We start from the raw sequence: 25,296 nt of genomic DNA, 5'->3' as shown, positions 1-25,296 counted from the left end.
CAGTGGCGCGCTCAATGCGGAAGTGGTCCGATGAAGCGGATGCTAAGCTACAGGTTAGTTTTGCTGGCATTGAATATAGTCCGTTACAAATGGCTACCCAGCCATGAGCTGCCCAGTGATACAAGCCTACCAGATTAGCTAAATGCCTATCTATCTTAGTTTCAAGGCAAGCAACACTGAACCATGCGTGAGAGCACCAGCTGTTCCGGCTGATGTGAGTAAGACCTTTAAACAGGTTAACATTCACAAGGCCGCAGCGCTAGACGGATTACCAGGCCACACACGGCTCCAATACCATCATGAGCCTGATCACCGACAACGATGAGACAGACAATATGAAGGAGGTCAGAGACCTGGCAGTGTTGTGTCAGGACAACAACCTCTCCCTCAACGTCAGCAAGACAAAGGAGCTGTTTATGGACTACAGGAAATAAAGGTCGAGCACGCCCCCATTCACATTGACAGGGATATAGTGGAGCGGGTCGAGAGTTTCAAGTTCCTCGGTGTCCACATCACTAAGGATCCATCATGGTCCAAACACACAAACACGGTAATTAAGAGGGCACGACAACAGCTCTTCCCCCTCAAGAGGCTGAAAAGATTTGGCATGGGTCTTCAGATCCTCAAAAAGTTATACAGCTGCACCATTGAGAGCGTCTTGACTGGCTAGATCACCGTTTGGTATGGTAACAATTTGGCATCTGACACAAGGCGCTACAGAGGGTAGTGTGGACTGCCACCCAGTACCTCTATACCAGAAAAAGTCCCTAAAAATAATAGACTCCAGCCACCATAGACTGCACCAAGTCTGGAACCAACAGGACCCTGAACAGCTTCTATTCCCAAGCCATAAGACTGCTAAATAATTTATTAAATAGTTAACCAAATACTGTAGCTTCCCGGACAATCTGCATTGACCCGTTTTGCACTAACTTTTGTTGACGCATCACATAGCTGCTGCTACTGTTTACTATCTGTCACTTTATTCCTAGTTATATGTACATATCTACCTCAATTACCTTGTACCCCTTCACATCGACTCAGTACTGGTACCCCTGGCATATACTCAAAAAAGTTCTGGGACACTGTAAAGTCCATGGACAATAAGAGCACCTCCTCCCAGCTGCCCACTGCTCTGAGGCTAGGAAACATTGTCACCACCGATAAATCCGCTATAATTGAGAATTTCAATAAGCATTTCTCTACGGCTGGCCATGCTTTCCACATCGCTCCCCCTACCCCGGTCAACTGACCGGCACCCTCCACAGCAACCCGCTAAAGCCCCCACCCTTTCTCCTTTACCCAAATCCAGATAGCCGATGTTCTGAAAGAGCTGCAAAATCTGGACCCCTATAAATCAGCCGGGCTAGACAATCTGGACCCTCTCTTTCTAAAATTATCTGCCAAAATTGTTGCAACCCCTATTACTAGCCTGTTCAACCTCAATTTCGTATCGTCTGAGATTCCCAAAGATTGGAAAGCTGCCGCGGTCATCCCCCTCTTCAAAGGGGGTGACACTCTAGACCCAAACTGCTACAGACCTATATCTATCCTACCCTGTCTTTCTAAGGTCTTCGAAAGCCAAGTTAACTTCTTGCTCCTACTTGAGACGCAGATGTCTCAAGTAGACACCTGGAAATGCAAATGCGCTACGCTAAATGCTAAATGTACTCGTTAAAACTCAAACGTTCATCAAAATTCACATGCAGGGTATTGAATTAAAGCTACACTCGTTGTGAACCTAGCCAACAAGTCAGATTTTTAAAATGCTTTTCGGCGAAAGCATGAGAAGCTATTATCTGATAGCATGCAACACCCCAAAATGCCTGAATGCGATGTAAACAAAGATATAGCTTAGCCGGCGCTACACAAAACGCAGAAATAAAATATAAAACATTCATTACCTTTGACGAGCTTCTTTCTTGGCACTCCTATATGCCCCATAAACATCACTATTGGGTCTTTTTTTCGTTTAAATCGGTCCATATATACCCAAAATAGCTATCTATGGAAGCTGTGTCATTCAGAAAAAAACATCGTTTTTAAACGCTGCGTCATTTTTTAAAATTAAAAAAGTCGACGATAAACTTTCACAAAACACTTCGAAATACTTTTGTAATCCAACTTTAGGTATTAGTAAACGTTTATAATCTATCAAAATGATTACAGGGCGATGTATATTCAATAGCTCCTCGTTTTCAAATCAATGGCTGCCAATGTGCACATTCAAAACATCCTGGTGGAGACCGGAAGAAATTGAATCCAGTTAGTTGGATTTACCAAGAAAAAAGTCCCTGGAAAATGACGACAATGGCGACATCGTGTGGAATCTGTAGGAATTGCATGCAGGTCGATAATTAATTTTGTGCCCTTTTAACAACCCATGAAAGTGACGCATGGAAATAATTTTTAGCTTTCAGAGAGCAGTTTTTCTTGCGCTTTTCGATGAAACACACGATCTGTTATAGTCACAGCCGTGATTTAACCAGTTTTAGAAACTTCAGAGTGTTTTCTATCTACACATACTAATCATATGCATATACTATATTCCTGGCATGAGTAGCAGGACGCTGAAAAGTTGTGCGATTTTTAACAGAATGTTCGAAAAAGGAGGGGGTAGACTTAATTAACAAACAGATTACTGACCATTTCGAATCCCACCATACCTTCTCCGCATACAATCTGGTTTCAGAGCTGGTCATGGGTGCACCTCAGCCATGCTCAAGGTTCTAAACGACATCATAACCGCCATCGATAAGAGACATTACTGTGCAGCCGTATTCATTGACCTGGCCAAGGCTTTCGACTCTGTCAATCACAACATTCTTATTGGTAGCCTTGGTTTCTCAAATGATTGCCTCGCCTGGTTTACCAACTACTTCTCTGATAGAGTTCAGTGTGTCAAATCGGAGGGTCTGTTGTCTGGACCTCTGACAGTCTCTATGGGTGTGCCACAGGGTTAAATTCTCTGGCCCACTCTCTTTTCTGTATACATCAATGATGTTGCTCTTGCTGCTGGTGATTCTCTGATCCACCTCCACGCAGATGACACCATTCTGTATACTTCTGGCCCCTCCTTGGACACATTAACTAACCTCCAGACGAGCTTCAATGCCATACAACTCTCCTTCCGTGGCCTCCAACTGCTCTTAAACGCAAGTAAAACTAAATGCATGCTTTTCAATCGATCGCTGCCCGCACCTGCTCGCCCGTCCAGCATCACTACTCTGGACGGCTCTGACTTAGAATATGTGGACAACTACAAATACCTGGGTGTCTGGTTAGACTGTAAACTCTCCTTCCAGACTCACATTAAGCATCTCCAATCCAAAATTAAATCTAGAATCAGCTTCCTATATTGCAACAAAGCATCCTTCACTCATGCTGCCAAACATACCCTCGTAAAACTGACCATCCTACCGATCCTCGACTTCGGTGATGTCATCTATAAAATAGCCTCCAACACTCTACTCAACAAACTGGATGCAGTCTTTCACAGTGCCATCCGTTTTGTCACCAAAGACCCATACACTACCCACCATTGCGACCTCGTCGCCAAACCCACTGGCTACAGGTTATCAACAAGTCTCTGCTAGGTAAAGCCCCACCTTATCTCAGCTCACTGGTCACCATAGCAGCACCCACTCGTAGCATGCGCTCCAGCAGGTATATCTCACTGGTCACCCCCAAAGCCAATTCCTCCTTTGGTCGTCTTTCCTTCCAGTTCTCTGCTGCCCATAACTGAAACGAATTGCAAAAATCTCTGAAGCTGGAGACTCACATCTCCCTCACTAGCTTTAAGCACAATCTGTCAGAGCATTTTACAGATCACTGCACCTGTACTTAGCCTATCTGTAAACAGCCCATCTATCTACCTACCTCATCCCCATACTGGTATTTATTTATTTATTTTGCTCATTTGCACCCCAGTTTCTCTACCTGCACATTCATCTTCTGCCGATCTACCATTCCAGTGTTTAATTGCTATATTGTAATTACTTCGCCACCATGGCCTATTTATTTCCTTAACTTACCTCATTTGCACTCTAGCTAACGTTGAACCTGTTTGGTTAGCTATCTGCAGATTCAGACTTTTCTTTTGTTCTACTGTATTATTGACTGTATGTTTTGTTTATTCCATGTGTAACTCTGTGTTGTTGTATGTGTCGAATTGCTACGCTTTATCTTGGCCAGGTCGCAGTTGCAAATGAGAACTTGTTCTCAACTAGCCTACCTGGTTAAATAAAGGTGAAATAAATAAAATAAATAAATAGCCAAGTTATTACCTCATACTCCTTCACATCGACTCAGTACTGGTACCCCTGCCATATAGCCAAGTTATTACCTCGTACCCCTTCACATCGACTCAGTACTGGTATCCCTGGCATATAGCCAAGTTATTAACTCGTATGCCTTCACATCGACTCAGTACTGGTACCCCTGGCATATAGCCAAGTTATTACCTCGTACCCCTTCACATCGACTCAGTACTGGTACCCCTGGCATATAGCCACATTATTACCTCGTACCCCTTCACATCGACTCAGTACTGGTACCCCTGGCATATAGCCACATTATTACCTCGTACCCCTTCACATCGACTCAGTACTGGTACCCCTGCCATATAGCCAAGTTATTACCTCGTACCCCTTCACATCGACTCAGTACTGGTATCCCTGGCATATAGCCAAGTTATTAACTCGTATGCCTTCACATCGACTCAGTACTGGTACCCCTGGCATATAGCCAAGTTATTACCTCGTACCCCTTCACATCGACTCAGTACCGGTACCCCTGGCATATAGCCAAGTTATTACCTCGTACCCCTTTCACATCGACATATCAGTACCCCTTCACATCGACTGATACCCCTGGCATATAGCCAAGTTATTACCTCGTACCCCTTCACATCGACTCAGTACTGGTACCCCTGGCATATAGCCAAGTTATTACCTCGTACCCCTTCACATCGACTCAGTACTGGTACCCCTGGCATATAGCCAAGTTATTACCTCGTACCCCTTCACATCGACTCAGTACTGGTACCCCTGGCATATAGCCAAGTTATTACCTCGTACCCCTTCACATCGACTCAGTACTGGTACCCCTGGCATATAGCCAAGTTATTACCTCGTACCCCTTCACATCGACTCAGTACTGGTACCCCTGGCATATAGCCAAGTTATTACCTCGTACCCCTTCACATCGACTCAGTACTGGTACCCCTGGCATATAGCCAAGTTATTACCTCGTACCCCTTCACATCGACTCAGTACTGGTACCCCTGGCATATAGCCATATTATCGGTACTCATTGTGTATCTATTATTACTTGATTTACTTTTCTATTATTTCTCTATTTTCTCTTTCTCTGTATTGTTGGGAAAGGCTCGTGAGGAAGCATTCCACTGTTAGTTCACATGTTGTTTACGAAGCATGTGACAAATAATATGTGATTTGAAATGAGAGAAAGACCTACACACCAGAGCCCAGTCTCACAGGAAATGACATAAAACAGGGTTAAAGGTCAAAGGTGAAAAATTTACCTGGGATTCTTCCGGCTGCATGGGTGAAGAGGTTGTCATTACAAAGTATTACCAGTGACAGAGAGAGAGAGAGAGAGAACAGATGATTGAATGTACACTATACAGTATAACATGCCAGTATACTCCCTAGTCAAACTCGTGAAAACAGATGGTGGTTCTCTCTCTCCCATCCTTTCTCCTTTTTTAAATTGAACCTTTATTTAACTAGGCAAGTCAGTTAAGAACAAATTCTTATTTACAATGATGGCCTAGGAACAGTGGGTTAACTGCCTTTTTTACCTTGTCAGCTTGGGGATTTGATCTAGCAACCTTTCGCTTACTGGCCCAACACTCTAACCACTAGGCTACCTGCCGCTCCTTACCAGTACAATAACATCTTAACAGACCCAGAAAAAACGTCCTAATTGTCTTGCGCCATGCTGAGAGTACTAGCTGCCATATGACTTGATGTAAGAAGACAGTGAAAGAGATACACTGGCCTGTTATTACGGATGGGTACTAACTATTATAACGATCAGAGCAGAAACACAACATGTCAATCTGTGTGAACGGGCATGACCCGAGAGAGTGTGTGTGTGTATATGTGTCATTTTGTACGGTACTAGAATTGTGTATTGTGTTTTTGCCGTCACTGTATTAAGTGAAGGGTGTTGTGGTGCTTATTGGCGTGCACTGTCCATGCTGAGGGGTGTGTGGCTGTTCTAAGGTGTGTAGTGGTGTTTTTAGCATGCAGTGAAAGAATTGAAGAGTATGTGGTGTGCAGTGTCCATGCTGAAGGGTGTTATGGTGGTTTTGTGCTAACCTGCTCTGATCTCGTCTGCAGTGCGGTCGATGAGCACGTAGAGGGACCACACCACGCAGGTGATGGCGATGACATGGAACGTCACAGAACAAATGATCTTCCTCCTCTCACTAGACGTCATCTGAAGCTTCTCCCACTGAGAGAGGGAGAGAGAGAGAGAGAGAGAGAGAGAGAAACTAAAGAGGTCAAGTCAGACCCACACAAACACACACATGCACACACACTCAAAGACTCCATTGTGTTCTTTTGGACAGGGTTTGGGCGATTGACTATCAATGGACTTTTGCAGTCTGGCAAAAAATTCCCTCTTCAGAAGCTGCTTAAACTGAGTGCTAAATATTTGATGGCCATCATTCAGTCAGTGTAATGTGGATCATTCAGTTACACACTGATTCTGGTTAACAATTTATCAGCTGTCCAGTACCAATCAACCACATCGTTAGACCTCTCATAGATCCAACACCCAGGAGGGTTTCTTTATTGATCCATGAAACCAATGGTCAAATTCAAATACATATTGGTACATTACACATCTGAATATCTGATGCAATCTCTCAATAACCTTCATAGATGTCGACATGCTTTGAAATTCTTTAGAACAAGCATGAAAGGCCAATGGCCACAATGTATTTTTCAGCTTTCTGGTATTGATTTGATGAAATGAAGGAAAGGGAGCCCTGAGAGGGATGACTGAATGGGGAACAGGGAGAGGAGCACTCTGCCCATCCACTCTTCTTTGTCAGAAAGGGGGTATAAGATGTGTGTGTGTGTGTGTGTTTAACTATTCTTGTGGAGTCGAAGTCATTTGACCAACTGGGGACATGTTGTTGGTCCCCATGATCTCTAGGGGGTTTAGGGTTAAGGTTAGAAGTAGTGTTAGGGTTAGAATTACATTAAGGGCTATGAGCTAGGGTTAGTTTTAGGGTTAGGTTTAGGAGCTAGGGTTAGGTTTAGGGTTAGTTTTAGGGTTAGGTTTAGGAGCTAAAGTTAAGTTTAGGGTTAGGTTTTTGGATTAAGTTTAGGGTTAAGGTTAGGTTTAAGAGGGTTTCGGTTTATGCTGGTATTAAACCTTAGGTTGCACAGGCCTATTGCAACTTTCTGCCCGGTTTCTATATTGTACATCAGACCGGTCTGGAGAGGGCGGGAGAACATGAAAGGCATTAAGGTTAGGGTAAGAGTACGGGTTAGGGTTAGGGAAAATAGGATTTTGAATGAGACTGAATTGGTGTGTCCCCACAAGGTCAGCTGTACAAGACTGTGTGTGTGTGTGTGTCCCTCAACGGGGACTCAAGACTATTAACAGAATGGCCTATATTTAAGTGCTTTTGTTCAATTAATCGACAGTGAAATCATTTGTATTAAAATGTTGAATCTGGAAGCATGCCTGAAACAAGAGTGTATCATGTCAAAACCACTCCAAATTCTCCACTGAAATCTTCTTCAAAGCCTTAAACCCCATGTCTTGCTACTCTTATCAGTATTAGATCATTAAAACAGCTTTCTGTCATGGCAGTGTCTTCAAGTGGGGGTCACATCTGAATTTTCAGGTCACAGCCATCTCTGGGAGTGAAGAACTAGAATAGAATGAGTGTATTGCAAGCGCACGCACGCACGCGCGCACGCGCGCACACACGCACAGACACACACAGACAGACAGACACAGACACAGACACAGACACAGACACAGACACAGACACAGACACAGACACAGACACACAGACACACAGACACACAGACACACAGACACACAGACACACAGACACACACACACACACACACACAGACACACACACAGACACACACACACACACACACACACACACACACACACACACACACACACACACACACACACACACACACACACACACACACACACACACACACACACACACACGCCAGCCAAATAAGCCAGGATCCCCCGGACTGAACAAGCTCCATTTTGGTGGCCTCTGGAACATTCTAATGCCTTGATTCCATCTGAAATACACAGTGAAATGACTCAATACTTTATTGAGTTTCCCGCCCAGATTGGAACAATTTGTTGTGGTATTGTGTTTACATTTTAAATGACTGAAAATGTATGAATTCAGTGTATTGTTTGTTTTTTGAGATCCAGTACTGTCTAGTCATAGGCCTATATGATCAGGACATTTAACCTGTCTTCTCTTGAGATTAAACTATTTTACTGCAAGATATGAGTTGCCACAATTATGTTTGTTCTTCAAATTATGTATTTTATTAAAACAGAAAAAAATAAGTAAATTGCCCAAATTTCCACCCTCTTAAAAATGTAAGGTTACATTTTAAAATCAAACAAATTGTGTGCACTTTTTCAATTTTTTTTTTTTAAACCAGAACAGATGCTGAATGAAGTTCTGGGTCTGGGTCTGAATGCAGTTCTGGGTCTGAATTAAGTTCTGGGTCTGAATGAAGTTCTGGGTCTGGGTCTGAATGCAGTTCTGGGTCTGAATGCAGTTCTGGGTCTGAATTAAGTTCTGGGTCTGAATGAAGTTCTGGGTCTGGGTCTGAATGAAGTTCTGGGTCTGAATTAAGTTCTGGGTCTGGGTCTGAATGAAGTTCTGGGTCTGAATGAAGTACTGGGTCTGGGTCTGAATGAAGTTCTGGGTCTGAATTAAGTTCTGGGTCTGAATGAAGTTCTGGGTCTGAATGAAGTTCTGGGTCTGGGTCTGAATGAAGTTCTGGGTCTGAATTAAGTTCTGGGTCTGGGTCTGAATGAAGTTCTGGGTCTGAATGAAGTTCTGGGTCTGAATGAAGTTCTGGGTCTGGGTCTGAATGAAGTTCTGGGTCTGAATGAAGTTCTGGGTCTGAATGAAGTTCTGGGTCTAGGTCTGAATGAAGTTCTGGGTCTGAATGAAGTTCTGGGTCTGGGTCTGTGTAACGGTTGTCTTCAGTGGAAGGAGAGGAGGACCAAAGCGCAGCGTGGTAAGTGTTCATCTTTTTTATAAAACAACTGAACACTGAACAAAAACAACAAAACAACAAACGAACAGTCTTGTAAGGTGACGAAAAACACTAAACAGAAAATAATCACCCACAAAACACAGGTGGGAAAAGGCTACCTAAGTATGATTCTCAATCAGAGACAACGAACGACACCTGCCTCTGATTGAGAACCATACTAGGCCAAACACGTAGAAAATATAACATAGAAAAAAGAACATAGACAACCCACCCCAACTCACGCCCTGACCAAACTAAAACAAAGACATAACAAAGGAAGTAAGGTGAGAACGTGACAGTCTGAATGAAGTTCGGGGTCTATACGTGTTAAGAGACGAGATAGAACCGGTCAACTAGTGAAAGAATTTCAATAAGTGTTTGCAACTCTGTTTGTGAATTGCAGTATGTTGTTTATTCTAAAAAAAAACACTTGTTTGACAACTGACCCACATATTTCTTCTTAAAGAATCTTGTAAGAGTCTGCTGACTTGCACAGGCTTCAATCTTCCTTTTAAGAGAAATGTTCTCAGCTATCTGCAATACAGGTATGACTGAGGAATGAAACAGGTGTTAAATACGGGCTTTGCTACACAGAACAGTCAACTAGTCCATTGTCAACACTTTGACTAAATCAGTAGACATGGATCAATATCTTTGAAAATACCATGTAAGTATCATCAGCATTTAAACCAATTCAATCCATATTCTGTGATCATATTTTGGACCAGAGTGAGGCTCTATCTCCACTAGCCTACCTATTGTTTCTGCAGTGAGGAGGATTCACCGTCTTCATCGAATGTTTTCATTATTTATCTGAAGATAATCGGCAAAAAGCCTACCAGTATGCAAATGTATGTCTCTCTTACCGATGCGATTGGGTAGGCTACTGACCAGTCGATCACTTTAACATCACTGTCTGGCAAGTCCTGATGGACTGGCAAGTCCTGATGCAATACAGTATAACTACATTATGTGATTTATGAATGGCAAGGATACATGAGATGGACTTCATTCTGTCAGTTTGACACCATGTATAAACTAGTCAAGCTTGCTGTTCGTCAATCAAACCACAGTAAGCCTAGGTGCCAGCACTTCGTGGCTGCATACCAAACACGCAAAAGAAAATAAATCACTTTTCCAGAAAACAATAGGCTGAGTGGATTTCGACTCATCGTTACAACATTGTGGTAAGAAGCAGCATGCTTTCTCCTCCATGTATTTGACCACTGCGTACACAACAGACACACAGGTACCAGGAGGCGAGACAGACAGCAGACTGTCAAACCAGCAGTGTTTCCCTGTCATCACTGTGTTTCCCTGACAGGCTCCTGTCCAATGAATAGATCGCTAGAAGATGCATTTCATTCATTCTAGTGGGAGAGGGCTTGGCTAACGTTGTTTCTGACTTGCGAATGGTAAAAACTTGCTTAGATAATTTAAGTGAAGAAAGTATCCAGCTGAAAATGAGTGTGCAACCGGCTATATGCTGTAGCCAACAGCCGATGCTAGACAAAAACACTGCGCACACCCGCACACCCACACACACACACACACACACACACACACACACACACACACACACACGCACACACACACACACACAGTCCTTCTGTCTCACCTTGCGCAGGGGTTTCAGCTTGGTCTGCATGATGAACTGGTACTTGCAAAGTTCACAGCAGCGTGTGTCTGAGGACTTGATCCACTGCTGCAGGCACGCCTGGTGGACGAAACGCAGGCTGCCCGTACAGTGGCACGGTGTTATCAACGGGCTCTCATCATCTCCTTCACAGTGACAGATCCTACAGAGAGAGACACAGACACACAGGGTCAGTTACAGACACAGATAAGTACACCATAGCAGATACACAGCTATTGGGACGGCAGCTAGCCTAGTGGGTAGAACGTTGGGCCAGTAACCGAAAGGTTGCTGGATCGAATCCCCGAGCTGACAATGTAAAAATCTGTCATTCTGCCCCTGAACAAGGCACCCACTGTTCCCTGGTAGGTCATCATTATAAATAAGAACTTGTTCTTACATGACTTAAATAAAGCTTCAATAAAAAAGATATATACAGTGCCTTCAGAAAGTATTCATACACACCCCTTGACTTACTCCACAGTTTGTTGTTACAGCCTATAGAAAGTTACTGATAGAGTTATTACTTCCAGACAGTTATTACTTCCAGACAGTTACTGATAAAGTTATTACTTACAGACAGTTACTGATAGAGTTATTACCCCCAGACAGTTACTGATAGAGTTATTACCCCCAGACAGTTACTGATAGAGTTATTACCCCCAGACAGTTACTGATAGAGTTATTACCCCCAGACAGTTACTGATAGAGTTATTAACCCCAGACAGTTATTACTTCCAGACAGTTAATGATAGAGTTATTACCCCCAGACAGTTAATGATAAAGTTATTACTTACAGACAGTTACTGATAGAGTTATTACCCCCAGACAGTTATTACTTCCAGACAGTTACTGATAAAGTTATTACTTACAGACAGTTACTGATAGAGTTATTACCCCCAGACAGTTAATGATAAAGTTATTACTTCCAGACAGTTACTGATAGAGTTATTACCCCCAGACAGTTACTGATAGAGTTATTACTTCCAGACAGTTACTGATAGAGTTATTACCCCCAGACAGTTACTGATAGAGTTATTAACCCCAGACAGTTATTACTTCCAGACAGTTAATGATAGAGTTATTACCCCCAGACAGTTAATGATACAGTTATTACCCCCAGACAGTTACTACTTACAGACAGTTAATGATAAAGTTATTACTTACAGACAGTTAATGATAAATGTATTACCCCCAGACAGCTATTACTTCCAGACAGTTAATGATAAAGTTATTACTTCCAGACAGTTACTGATACATAGTTATTACCTCCAGACAGTAAATAATACAGAGTTATTACCTCCAGACAGTTATTACTTCCAGACAGTTACTGATACATAGTTATTACCTCCAGACAGTAAATAATACAGAGTTATTACCTCCAGACAGTTATTACTTCCAGACAGTTAATGATAAAGTTATTACTTCCAGACAGTTACTGATACATAGTTATTACCTCCAGACAGTAAATAATACAGAGTTATTACCCCCAGACAGCTATTACTTCCAGACAGTTAATGATAAAGTTATTACTTCCAGACAGTTACTGATACATAGTTATTACCTCCAGACAGTAAATAATACAGAGTTATTACCTCCAGACAGTAAATAATACAGAGTTATTACCTCCAGACAGTAAATAATACAGAGTTATTACCTCCAGACAGTAAATAATACAGAGTTATTACCTCCAGACAGTTATTACTTCCAGACAATAATACAATAGAAAAAGGCTATATGCATGTGTGTGCAAATGAGGTAGGATAAGGGAGATAAGGCAATAAATAGGCCATAGTGGCAAAGTAATTACAATATAGCAATTAAACACTGGAGTGATAGATGTGCAGAAGATGAATGTGCAAGTAGAGATACTGGGGTGCAAAGGAGCAAAAAAAACTAAATCAATATGGGGACGAGGTAGTTGGATGGGCTATTTACAGATGGGCTATGTACAGGTGCAGTAATCTGTAAGCTGCTCTGACAGCTGGTGCTTAAAGCTAGTGAGGGAGACATGAGTCTCCAGCTTCAGTAATTTCTGCACTCCAGACAGTTACTGATACAGAGTTATTACCTCCAGGCAGTTACTGATACAGAGTTATTACCTCCAGGCAGTTACTGATACAGAGTTATTACCTCCAGTCAGTTACTGATACAGTGTTATTACCTCCAGACACACACCTCCTCTCCCTATACACACACACCCTCTCCCTATACACACAAACACCCTCTCCCTATACACACACACCCTCTCCCTATACACACACACACCCTCTCCCTATACACACACACACCCTCTCCCTATACACACACACACCCTCTCCCTATACACACACACACACCCTCTCCCTATACATACACACACCCTCTCCCTATACACACACACACCCTCTCCCTATACACACACACACCCTCTCCCTATACACACACACACACCCTCTCCCTATACACACACACACACCCTCTCCCTATACACACACACACCCTCTCCCTATACACACCCTCTCCCTATACACACACACACCCTCTCCCTATACACACACACACCCTCTCCCTATACACACACACCCCCTCTACCTATACACACACACCCCCTCTACCTATACACACACACCCTCTCCCTATACACACACACCCTCTCCCTATACACACACCCTCTCCCTATACACACACACACACACACACACACACACACACACACACACACACACACACACACACACACACACACACACACACACACACACACACACACACACACACACACACACACACACACACACACACACACACACACACACACACACACACACACACACATCTAGGTTGAGTCGGGGAGGTAGGTGTGATTAAATGACAACATAAAGAAAGGAGGAGGGAAAACAGAACAGCATTATGACTTCTTCAAAAACAGACTAAGGAGGAGATAGGCGTGGATGGATGGAGGAAGGATAGATAGGAGGTAGTTCTATTGGTTATGGCTGGGGAGGAGAAGAGGAGAGAGTGGGTTGGAGGGAGAGAGGGAAGGTAGTTCTTAGTGATTATGGCTAGGGAGGAGAAGAGGAGAGATTGGGATGGAGTGAGAGAGGGAAGGTAGTTCTTAGTGATTATGGCTAGGGAGGAGAAGAGGAGAGAGTGGGTTGGAGGGAGAGAGGGAAGGTAGTTCTTAGTGATTATGGCTAGGGAGGAGAAGAGGAGCGATTGGGATGGAGGGAGAGAGAGGAGGTAGTTCTTAGTGGTTATGGCTGGGGAGGAGAAGAGGAGAGAGGCGTGGAGGGAGAGAGAGGAGGTAGTTCTTAGTGGTTATGGCTGGGGAGGAGAAGAGGAGAGAGGCGTGGAGGGAGAGAGAGGAGGTAGTTCTTAGTGGTTATGGCTGGGGAGGAGAAGAGGAGAGAGGCGTGGAGGGAGAGAGAGGAGGTAGTTCTTAGTGGTTATGGCTGGGGAGGAGAAGAGGAGAGTGGGATGGAGGGAGAGAGAGGAGGTAGTTCTTAGTGATTATGGCTGGGGAGGAGAAGAGGAGAGAGGCGTGGAGGGAGAGTGTGTGTGGTGTTTGTTTGCGGCCCTGCAAATCACTGAGAAACATGTACCATACCAGTCTGACTCCATAACAGTAGTCATAAAGCATGAGACATTTAGAATAGTATTCAGATAGTGTGTGAGATGATGTTTTACCAGACTGTTGAGTGGGGACAAAATTGAGGTAAATAGACTAGCATGCTGCTGGCTGGGAATATGATAGAAACAGGGATTCAATTTGCCTAGCTTTGTCAGCCAGAACACACCTTCTTGAGCAGAGATAGTGAGATGGTAAGTGCCATGGACACTAGCAGAGCATCTCAACATGAAACGCATTCAAATGCCAGCGGGAAACATGATGTAAACAGAATGATTATTCCTAATCCCTCTCTCGCTCTCTGTATGAATATTTCATCATCTATCTGTCTTTAAACTTGGCGCCCGCCAAACATACAAGTTTCCTGTTTTAATTCAGACTTGTCATGAACAAGCATTATAATATCTGTATAATTTGGAAGTATTGGAATTAGGACAAGACAGTATCTAAAGGAAATACTGTCGCAATAGTGAACTTGATCAAATGTATTTGGAGGTGTTTGCAGAATTGTTTTATTTTGCAGTGACATTTGTTGTATCTGTCCCCAGGGCACACACTGGTTGAATCAACTATGCTTTCACATCATTTCAATGAAATGATATTGAACTAACGTGGAATGGACGTTAAATTGATGTCTGTGCCCAGCAGGTGACCCTTTCTAACAGTCTATTGTTTTTGCAAATTGTTGTGGACCAGTCCGATGAGGATGGTCATTTGTTGTATGGCTACTTTGGGGACATTAAATAATCATGGCCAGAAAAGGTGAATAATTTATTCTGCAATGGTTATTAAGAACACCTGCTCTTTCCATGACAGACTGACCAGGTGAATCCAGGTGAAAACTATGATCCCTTATTGATGTCACTTGTTAAATCCACCTCAAATCAGTGTAGATGAAGGGGAGGAGACAGGTTAAAGATAGAATTTTAAGCCTTCAGACAATTGAGACATGGATTGTGTATGTGTGCCGTTCAGATGGTGAATGGGCAAGACAAAATAAGTGCCTTTGAACAGGGTATGGTAATAGGTGCCAGGCACACTGGTTTGTGTCAAGAACTGAAACGCCCCTATTTTTTTCACTCAACAGTTTCCTGTTTGTATCAAGAACGGCCAGCCAACTTGACACAACTGTGGAAAGCATTGGAGTCAACATGGGCCAGCATCCCTTTGGAACCCTTTCAACACCTTGCAGAGTCCATGCCCTGATGAATAGAGGTTGTTCAATTTAATATTAGGAAGGTGTTCCTAATGTTTTTTACACTCAGTATATATTTCACATTTGCACAAGTCTACTACTAGTCTACTATTACCTTCTTGCAATGCAAGACTTCAACCATTAGAAACTATTTGACGGCATGATCGTTTACGGTAGGATAAGCACATTCACATGTCAAATTAAGTTTTTATAAAAGCCAACTATTGCGTGAAAAATGTAGCATATGCATGTTTTAGAACACAACTTTCATAAATGAGGCCCCTGATGACAGTCACATCTAAAGCTCTCCTCTGTTCCTCCTCTGTTCCTCCCTCATACACCCTGATCACAGTCAACATCCAATAAGCAGTTGAATAACGTTCTCCTCTCCACTGTGTTTAATAATATAATACCATTGTTTCAATGGAAAAACCTTCTCAGTTTTCTCTGCTCTGAGTGGTACGTCCGTACAAGTCAGCATTGATCTATAACATCTCCTTTCCATTGGTAACACATTTGCGCTGGCTCGATTTCTAATCATTGCCTCTTGTTCAGATTCAAGCCGAACCGGGGAGAGTCACTCCAATAATGTGTCAGAAAGACTGTTGCATTAGGCTAGCAGCCAGGACAGAGTGGAGCAGAATGAACAGAGTGGGTGGCAAAGCATAATATAACAGCCATATCTAGGAAAACCAAAGGCTGGGCCTAATATAGTGTGTAAGAGGTCATACAAGAAGTTTTGTGGTGATTCATATGTTGATGATGTAAAGAAAATTTGCTGGTCTGTGGTGTGTAATGAGGAACAACCAGACGCTGCACTTGATGCATTTATGAAACTACTTATTCCAGTTACTAATAAGCACCCATTAATAAAAGGACTGTAAAAACTGTTAAATCCCCTTGGATTGATGGGGGATTGAAAAATTGTATGGTTGAGAGGGAAGAGACAAAAGGTATGGCAATTAAGTCTGGCAGCCCAACTGATTGGCAAACATACTGCAAATTATTAAGAAATCATGTGACTAAACTAAATGAAAAGAAACTACACTACGAAACAAAGATAAATTATATAAAGAAATATAGTAAAAAGCTTTGGGGCACCTTAAATGACATTTTGGGGAAAAAAGCCTACTCGGCTCCTTCATTCATTGAATCAGATGGCTCATTCATCACAAAGCCCACTGATATTGCAAACTACTTTAATGACTTTTTCATTGGCAAGATAAGCAAACTTAGGGATGACATGCCAGCAACAAACGCAGACACTACACATCCAAGTATATTGGACCAAATTATGAAAGACAAGAATTGTACTTTTGAAATCCAGAAAGTCAGTGTGGAAGAGGTGAAAAAAAATATTGTTGTCTATCAACAATGACAAGCCACCAGGGTCTGAAAATCTAGATGGAAAATGACTGAGGATAATAGCTGACGATATTGCCACTCCTATTTGCCGCATCTTTAATTTAAGCCTACTAGAGAGTGTGTGCCCTCAGGCCTGGAGGGAAGCGCTACCCAAGAATAGTAAAGCCCTCTTTACTGGTTCAAATAGCTGACCAATCAGCCTGTCACCAACCCTTAGTAAACTTCTAGAAAAAAATGTGTTTGACCAGATACAATGCTATTTTACAGTAAACAAATCGACAACAGAATTTCAGCATGCTTATAGGGAAGGACACTCAACAAGCACAGCACTTACACAAATGACTGATGATTGGCTGAGAGAAATTGATAAAATGATTGTGGGGGCTGTCTTGTTAGACTTCAGTGCAGCTTTTGACATTATTGATCATAGTCTGCTGCTGGAAAAACCTGTGTTATGGCTTAATACCCCCTGCTATAATGTGGATAAAGAGTTACTTGTCTAACGAAACACAGAAGGTGTTCTTTAATGGAAGCCTATCAAATATAATCCAGTTAGAATCAGGAAATCCCCAGGGTAGCTGTTTAGGCACCTTGCTTTTTCCAATTTTTACTAACAACATACTTTGAGTAAAGCCAGAGTTTCTATGTATGCAGATGACTCAACGCTATACACGTCAGCTACTACAGCGACTAAAATGACTGCAACCCTCAACAAAAAGCTGCAGTTAGTTTCAGAGTGGGTGGCAAGGAATAAGTTATAATATTATAGTTATATAATATATAGTTATAATAAATATTTCTAAAACTAAAAGCATTGTATTTGGAAAAACACTCACTAAACCCTAAACCTCAACTAAATCTTGTAATAAATAATGTGGAAATTGAGCAAGTTGAGATGACTGAACTGTTTGGAGAAACACTAGATTGTAAACTGTCATGGTCAAAACATATTGATGCAGTAGTAGCTAAGATGGGGAGAAGTCTGTCTATAATAAAGCGGCAGGTCCTTCCTGTTTTAATTCAGACTTGTCATGAACGAGCATTATAATATCTGTATAATTTGGAAGTATTGGAATTAGGACAAGACAGTATCTAAAGGAAATACTGTCGCAATAGTGAACTTGATCAAATGTATTTGGAGGTGTTTGCAGAATTGTTTTATTTTGCAGTGACATTTGTTGTATCTGTCCCCAGGGCAGGTCCTACAGGCCCTAGTTTTGTCGTACCTTGACTACTGTTCAGTCGTGTGGTCAAGTGCCACAAAAAAGGACAGGAAAATTGCAATTGGCTCAGAACAGGGCAGCACGGCTGGCCCTTGGAGAGCTAATATTAATAATATGCATGTCAATCTTTCCTGGCTAAAAGTGGAGGAGAGATTGACTTAATCAATACTTTTATTTATGAGAGGTATTGACATGTTGAATGCACCAAGCTGTCTGTCTAAACTACTGGCCCACAGCTCGGACACCCATGCATATCCCACAAGACATGCCACAAGAGGTCTCTTCACAGTCCCCAAGTCCAGAACAGACAATGGGAGGCACACAGTACTACATAGAGCCATGACTACATGGAAATCTATTCCACATCAAGTAACTGACACAAGCAGTAAAATTATATTTAAAAAACAGATTAAAAAACACCTTATGGGGACTGTGAAACAACACAAACATTGGCACAGACACACACACACACACACACACACACACACACACACACACACACACACACACACACACACACACACACACACACACACACACACACACACACACACACACACACACACACACACACACACACACACACACACACTATAGATACACATGGATTTAGTACTGTAGATATGTGGTAGTGGTGGAGAAGGGGCCTGAGGGCACACAGTGTGTTGTGAAATCTGTGAATGTATTGTACTATTTTAAAATTGTATAAACTGCCTTAATTTTGCGGGACCCCAGGAAGAGTAGCTGTTATGGGGATCCATAATAAATACAAATACAAACAGGAAGTGTCAGTAGTGATCTCAATCCATGAGTACATCCCAAATGGCACCCTATTACTCTTTATAGTGCACCACTTTAGGAATAGAGTGCAATCAAAGCTCCTTAAGGTTCTATACTTGTCTTGGTCTCTATAGGGAGTAACAAGTCAGGACACCATCCACCTGTGTCTGTGTGTTCGTCTGTCTCTGTCTCTCTCTACTTCCCTCTCTCTCTCTCTGTCTGTCTGTCAAGTCAGAACACCATCCGCACCCCTCTCTCTGTCTGCCTGTCTCTCTGTCTGCCTGTCTGTCTGTCTGTCTGTCTGTCTGCCTGTCCCTGTGGATTGCCAGACTTAATCATTTAAATCCTACTTAGCAAGTAGAAAAATAAAACACACCCACGCAAGCCTTGCACTCACACACCTACACTTGCCTACACAGTACATACTCCTGACACGAGTCAGGTCATGAGCTACCCGACCTTGGTCTGACACAAAGTGTGTGTGTGTATACATGTATGCGTGTATACGTCTGTGTGTCATACCTTATAAGGCTATTTGAAGCCAATAATCTGCCTGTTGATCCCTAGCCTGAACCCACTCCCAGAGAGCTCATGTTCCTCTCTCCCAGGACAACTACCTCATTTGAGCTGGGTCAGGGAGTGTGTGGCGTGCAGGAAACTACCACCACAAGGTTGAAAGGGGGTGGACCACAGGACTCTACCACCGCAAGGTTGGAAAGGGGTGGATCGCAGGACTCTACCACCGCAAGGTTGGAAAGGGGTGGATCGCAGGACTCTACCACCGCAAGGTTGGAAGGGGGTGGACCACAGGACTCTACCACCACAAGGTTGAAGGGGGGTGGACCACAGGACTCTACCACCACAAGGTTTAAGGGGGGTGGACCACAGGAATCTACCACCACAAGGTTGAAGGGGGGTGGACCACAGGAATCTACCACCACAAGGTTGAAAGGGGGTGGACCACAGGACTCTACTACCACAAGGTTGAAAGGGGGTGTACCACAGGACTCTACTTCCACGTCACAGGGGTGTTCAGGCTTTCCCAGAACAACTACCTAATTTGAGCGGGGGCAGGGAGTGTGTGGCGTGAAGGAATCTACCACCAGAAGGTGAAAAGGGGGTGGACCACAGGACTCTACCACCGCAAGGTTGAACGGGGGTGGACCAAAGGACTCTACTTCCATGTCACGTCACAGGGGTGTTCAGGCTCTACCACTTCACAGGATGGGCTGGACAGGACTCTACTACGTCACGTCCCAGGAGGGGTGAGCAGGATCCAGCAATGGCATTCTATGGAACTCTACCACAAAACAGCACAGGGTGACAATCCAGGAATCACCCACCTGCAGCAGTCTCCGGACAGCGAATAGGGAGAGAGTGGGCCTGGCGTGAGCGGCCCTGTTTTCTCTGAGTGGGTGGGTGACGAACACTGGTCCAGAAACGAAAACTGGTCCAGATCGCTGTCTTCGTCCATGTAGCAGAGGGGGGCTTCCCCGAGGAGAGCCGCTACCCCGCCTCCAGCATCTCTTCCTGGGATTCCAGCCCCTGTCCTTCCCTTGGGGACCTCGAACACCTCATCATCCCCCAAGAGGTCCTCTGCTCCCCCCAGGGGAGGCTCACTGCCCCCCATCAGGGCGCTGGAGGATTTGGCGATGTGGAGGCGGGAATCGTAGCTCCCCAGCTCAGAACACTGGAGACTGGCCGAAGTAGAGGAGCGAGAGAAAGGGAGGAAGAGGCGGAGGAGGTTGGAGCTGGGAGGGTGGAGCTGGGAGTTAGGAGGAGGAGGAGGGGGGACGCCGGTAGAGGGAGGTTGGAGGCAGTGTTGGGGGTTGAGGTATTTGTAGTTGTTGGTGAACGAGGGGACGAAGTGAGGGTGTGTGTGGGTGTGTGTGTGCGTGGGGAACAAAGGTAGGTTTGAGGCCTGGTGTGGGAGTGTGGCTGCTTTGCCGTTGAGTGCCTTGGACTTCCGGTCCGTGTTGGGTGGTTCGGGTTTAACCTCCAGCTCTCCTTCAGAACAGGTCCGGTCTATGAAGTGCAGTCCACTACAGAGACTATCCATGCGCTGGCCAACATCGTTCAGAGAGCGAGAAAACTTCAGTGTCCCATTGACTGTGGAGGGGCGGAGCAATGAAAACCATTCCGTTCCGAATGTGACCCCGCCCCGGGCTTTGGGGGGCTTGAAGGCTGGGGGTGCATCCAGGCAGAGCGTTGTCATGGAGATGTCTCCTCCTGACCCCTGAGAGGTTTTGCCATTTGAGTTCAATAGAACCACGGCGGTCTGCAAAGGCTTCTGGGAGCACTGATCTGGAGATGTGGCGGTAAGGCTGTGTGTGAGGGAGTGGAGGGATAGAGGGATGAAGGGATGGAAGTTGGAGGAGTGGAGGGATGAAGGGATGGAAGTTGGAGGAGTGGAGGGATGAAGGGATGGAAGTTGGAGGAGTGGAGGGATGGAAGTTGGAGGAGTGGAGGGATGGAAGTTGGAGGAGTGGAGGGATAAAGGGATGGAAGTTGGAGGAGTGGAGGGATGAAGGGATGGAAGTTGGAGGAGTGGAGGGATGAAGGCATGGACAGGTGGATGATAGCGGAAAACCGGTACAGGAGAGAGGAGAAGAGAGACAAGCAGGAGGGAGGAGAGAGACAAGCAGGAGGGAGGAGAGAGACAAGCAGGAGGGAGGAGAAGAGAGACAAGCAGGAGGGAGGAGAAGAGAGACAAGCAGGAGGGAGGAGAAGAGAGACAAGCAGGAGGGAGGAGAAGAGAGACAAGCAGGAGGGAGGAGAGAGACAAGCAGGAGGGAGGAGAGAGACAAGCAGGAGGGAGGAGAGAGACAAGCAGGAGGGAGGAGAGAGACAAGCAGGAGGGAGGAGAGAGACAAGCAGGAGGGAGGAGAGAGACAAGCAGGAGGGAGGAGAGAGACAAGCAGGAGGGAGGAGAGAGACAAGCAGGAGGGAGGAGAGAGACAAGCAGGAGGGAGGAGAGAGGGGTAGAAAAAAGAGAAATGAAACAAAAGGCCAGCGTGCATTCAAAGAAAGAAAACAGGATGGAGAATTAAAACAGGGAAACAAGGTGGTTGGTGTAAAGCAGACAATGTGACAATGGACAATAATGTGTTCTTCTTCTGTACAGTGTAGAACTCCTCACTTCCAACTCTAGCTCCTATCTATTCTGTTTGGCATCAGGCAACAGCATCTGTGACCCGTCTTTCATAATATCAACTATCCATGGGTCTGCCTTGCCCTCAGCAGCCCAATGCAATTGAAGGATGTAAACCAGCAAATGTCATGGTTGGAGGGTTAAAGGTCAGGGGGTTAGAGTTCAAAGGTTATTATTTAAAGGTGTGTGTACAGTACCTGCAGATGTCCTGGTTGGAGGGGGTGACCGACGTTCGTGAGAAGTTGCAGGGGGCGTTGACGGAGGTGGGGCTCCCCGCCTGAGGGAGAGAGTGAGAAATACAAAAATAACTCTGATTAGTCTCATTGGCATCACCAGATGCCTGCATATACAGTAAAGAGTAGTGTTGAGTGATTAACCGACTACGTTAGGTTAGAAACACACAAACCACACGAGAGAGAAATGAACACAACACAATGATGAGAGAAAGGATAAGAGAGTTTGTGAAAGTATGCCTAGCTAAATAGGATGACTGAAGACAGTATAGTATGGGGATCACAGAGATAACTTTGTCTGGCTGGCAGGCTGCTACTGCCTGAGCAAGCACAAGATGATAACTTTAAGGAATTCAAAATAATAAAGTCATCAAATAAAAATGAAGTAATATACACAACTAAAATATTTTATTATTTCATAGTAATTTAAAAATGTTCTATTGATGTCTACCCAATGTGGACCTGACAGAGACAATGTTTTGACAATTGAATGTTCACTATTTTTGGCTTGGAAAGCTCTAATCATTGTATTGTCATTATTTCATAATACATTTCTTGTTTAAATTTTTTTATTGGAACTGAAATCGAAAACCGTTATTATTTTTTAATAATCGAAACTAAACAAACTAGAAAAGCACTAATCACTGAGCAGTAGTAGAGAGAGAGCTGGCCTTCCTCAGATATACATTGAACAAAAATATAAATGCATGAGCTGAAAAGAAATATCCCCTGAAACACAAGAAGCTTATTTCTCTCAAATTTTGTGCACAATTTGTTTACATCCCTGTCTGTAATAAAGCCATTTTGTGGAGAAAAACTAATTCTGATTGGCTGGGCCTGGCTCCCCAGTGGGTGGGCCTATTCCCTCCCAGACCCACCCATGGCTGCACCCCTGCCCAGTCGTGTGAAATCCATGGATTAGGGCCTAATGAATTTATTTCAATAGACTCTTCCTTATGAACTGTAACTCAGTTCAGCATTACCACACACACAAGGGCCAGCCAGTGCGCTGTATCATGTCATCACTAATGGCACAGACCGAAAGTATAAACGTGGTGTAGGCTAAATGTCCATGCCAAGTTTCCGTTCCAACAGGTCATTGCTGTAGCCTACAGAAAATGTCATCTTGGTTGTCAACAAGTTAAAGATAAAATATTCACACATGGTTATAAATGACTACTGAAGGACAAACAGGACACACACGCGAGTATAAATGAGTCAACAGCTGAGTCAGCTACTTTTTGAAATTACTGCCTGATGCGCTACCATCTGTGAATGGACTGTCAATTGCTTTGCTTTCGTGTCCCGTTTTTTTCTTTTCTTTCGTGTGTCGGGTTTACAGCGCGCAGCGGAGGGAAGTGTACAGACACAGTACAGTCCTAGCTAGGCTACTAAAATGTTGCAGCCTAGCTTCGTTTTTTAAAGCTTGACAATGAATAACCTAAAAACAAACCTTGCAATAAATGACCATAAAAAAGGAGAAACATGTAGGCCCATAACAGCAACATTTGAGCAGTAGTCTAGGCTGGCTACTCAACTACAATACATTTGAGCAGTAGTCTAGGCTGGCTACTCAACTACAATACATTTGAGCAGTAGTCTAGGCTGGCTACTCAACTACAATACATTTGAGCAGTAGTCTAGGCTGGCTACTCAACTACAATACATTTGAGCAGTAGTCTAGGCTGGCTACTCAACTACAATACATTTGAGCAGTAGTCTAGGCTGGCTACTCAACTACAATACATTTGAGCAGTAGTCTAGGCTGGCTACTCAACTACAATACATTTGAGCAGTAGTCTAGGCTGGCTACTCAACTACAATACATTTGAGCAGTAGTCTAGGCTGGCTACTCAACTACAATACATTTGAGCAGTAGTCTAGGCTGGCTACTCAACTACAATACATTTGAGCAGTAGTCTAGGCTGGCTACTCAACTACAATACATTTGAGCAGTAGTCTAGGCTGGCTACTCAACTACAATACATTTGAGCAGTAGTCTAGGCTGGCTACTCAACTACAATACATTTGAGCAGTAGTCTAGGCTGGCTACTCAACTACAATACATTTGAGCAGTAGTCTAGGCTGGCTACTCAACTACAATACATTTGAGCAGTAGTCTAGGCTGGCTACTCAACTACAATACATTTGAGCAGTAGTCTAGGCTGGCTACTCAACTACAATACATTTGAGCAGTAGTCTAGGCTGGCTACTCAACTACAATACATTTGAGCAGTAGTCTAGGCTGGCTACTCAACTACAATACATTTGAGCAGTAGTCTAGGCTGGCTACTCAACTACAATACATTTGAGCAGTAGTCTAGGCTGGCTACTCAACTACAATACATTTGAGCAGTAGTCTAGGCTGGCTACTCAACTACAATACATTTGAGCAGTAGTCTAGGCTGGCTACTCAACTACAATACATTTGAGCAGTAGTCTAGGCTGGCTACTCAACTACAATACATTTGAGCAGTAGTCTAGGCTGGCTACTCAACTACAATACATTTGAGCAGTAGTCTAGGCTGGCTACTCAACTACAATACATTTGAGCAGTAGTCTAGGCTGGCTACTCAACTACAATACATTTGAGCAGTAGTCTAGGCTGGCTACTCAACTACAATACATTTGAGCAGTAGTCTAGGCTGGCTACTCAACTACAATACATTTGAGCAGTAGTCTAGGCTGGCTACTCAACTACAATACATTTGAGCAGTAGTCTAGGCTGGCTACTCAACTACAATACATTTTGAGCAGTAGTCTAGGCTGGCTACTCAACTACAATACATTTG

The 25,296-nt window shown here is 43.8% G+C and overlaps 1 protein-coding gene across 7 annotated transcripts in view; it reads right to left on the bottom strand.

The window, feature by feature from the left end:
* LOC139413246 (E3 ubiquitin-protein ligase MARCHF8-like) overlaps positions 1-25,296 on the bottom strand; it is a 165,511-nt gene that overhangs the window by 11,649 nt on the left and 128,566 nt on the right. For 4 of the 7 annotated variants that reach the window (XM_071160402.1, XM_071160394.1, XM_071160422.1 and 1 more), the window contains 5 exons: positions 22,469-22,548; positions 20,464-21,444; positions 10,930-11,110; positions 6,348-6,483; positions 5,546-5,560 (listed from right to left, as the gene is read on the bottom strand). In XM_071160402.1, the coding sequence (XP_071016503.1) occupies positions 5,546-5,560; positions 6,348-6,483; positions 10,930-11,110; positions 20,464-21,444; positions 22,469-22,548 (1,393 nt within the window). The remainder of the gene's footprint in view (positions 1-5,545; positions 5,561-6,347; positions 6,484-10,929; positions 11,111-20,463; positions 21,445-22,468; positions 22,549-25,296) is intronic. The other 3 variants (XM_071160442.1, XM_071160412.1, XM_071160449.1) reach the window with 3 other exon arrangements.

This window comes from Oncorhynchus clarkii, chromosome 1 (assembly GCF_045791955.1).
Source record: "Oncorhynchus clarkii lewisi isolate Uvic-CL-2024 chromosome 1, UVic_Ocla_1.0, whole genome shotgun sequence".
NCBI classification, from domain to species: Eukaryota; Metazoa; Chordata; class Actinopteri; order Salmoniformes; family Salmonidae; genus Oncorhynchus; species Oncorhynchus clarkii.
This window is presented reverse-complemented; position numbering and strand designations above follow the sequence as displayed.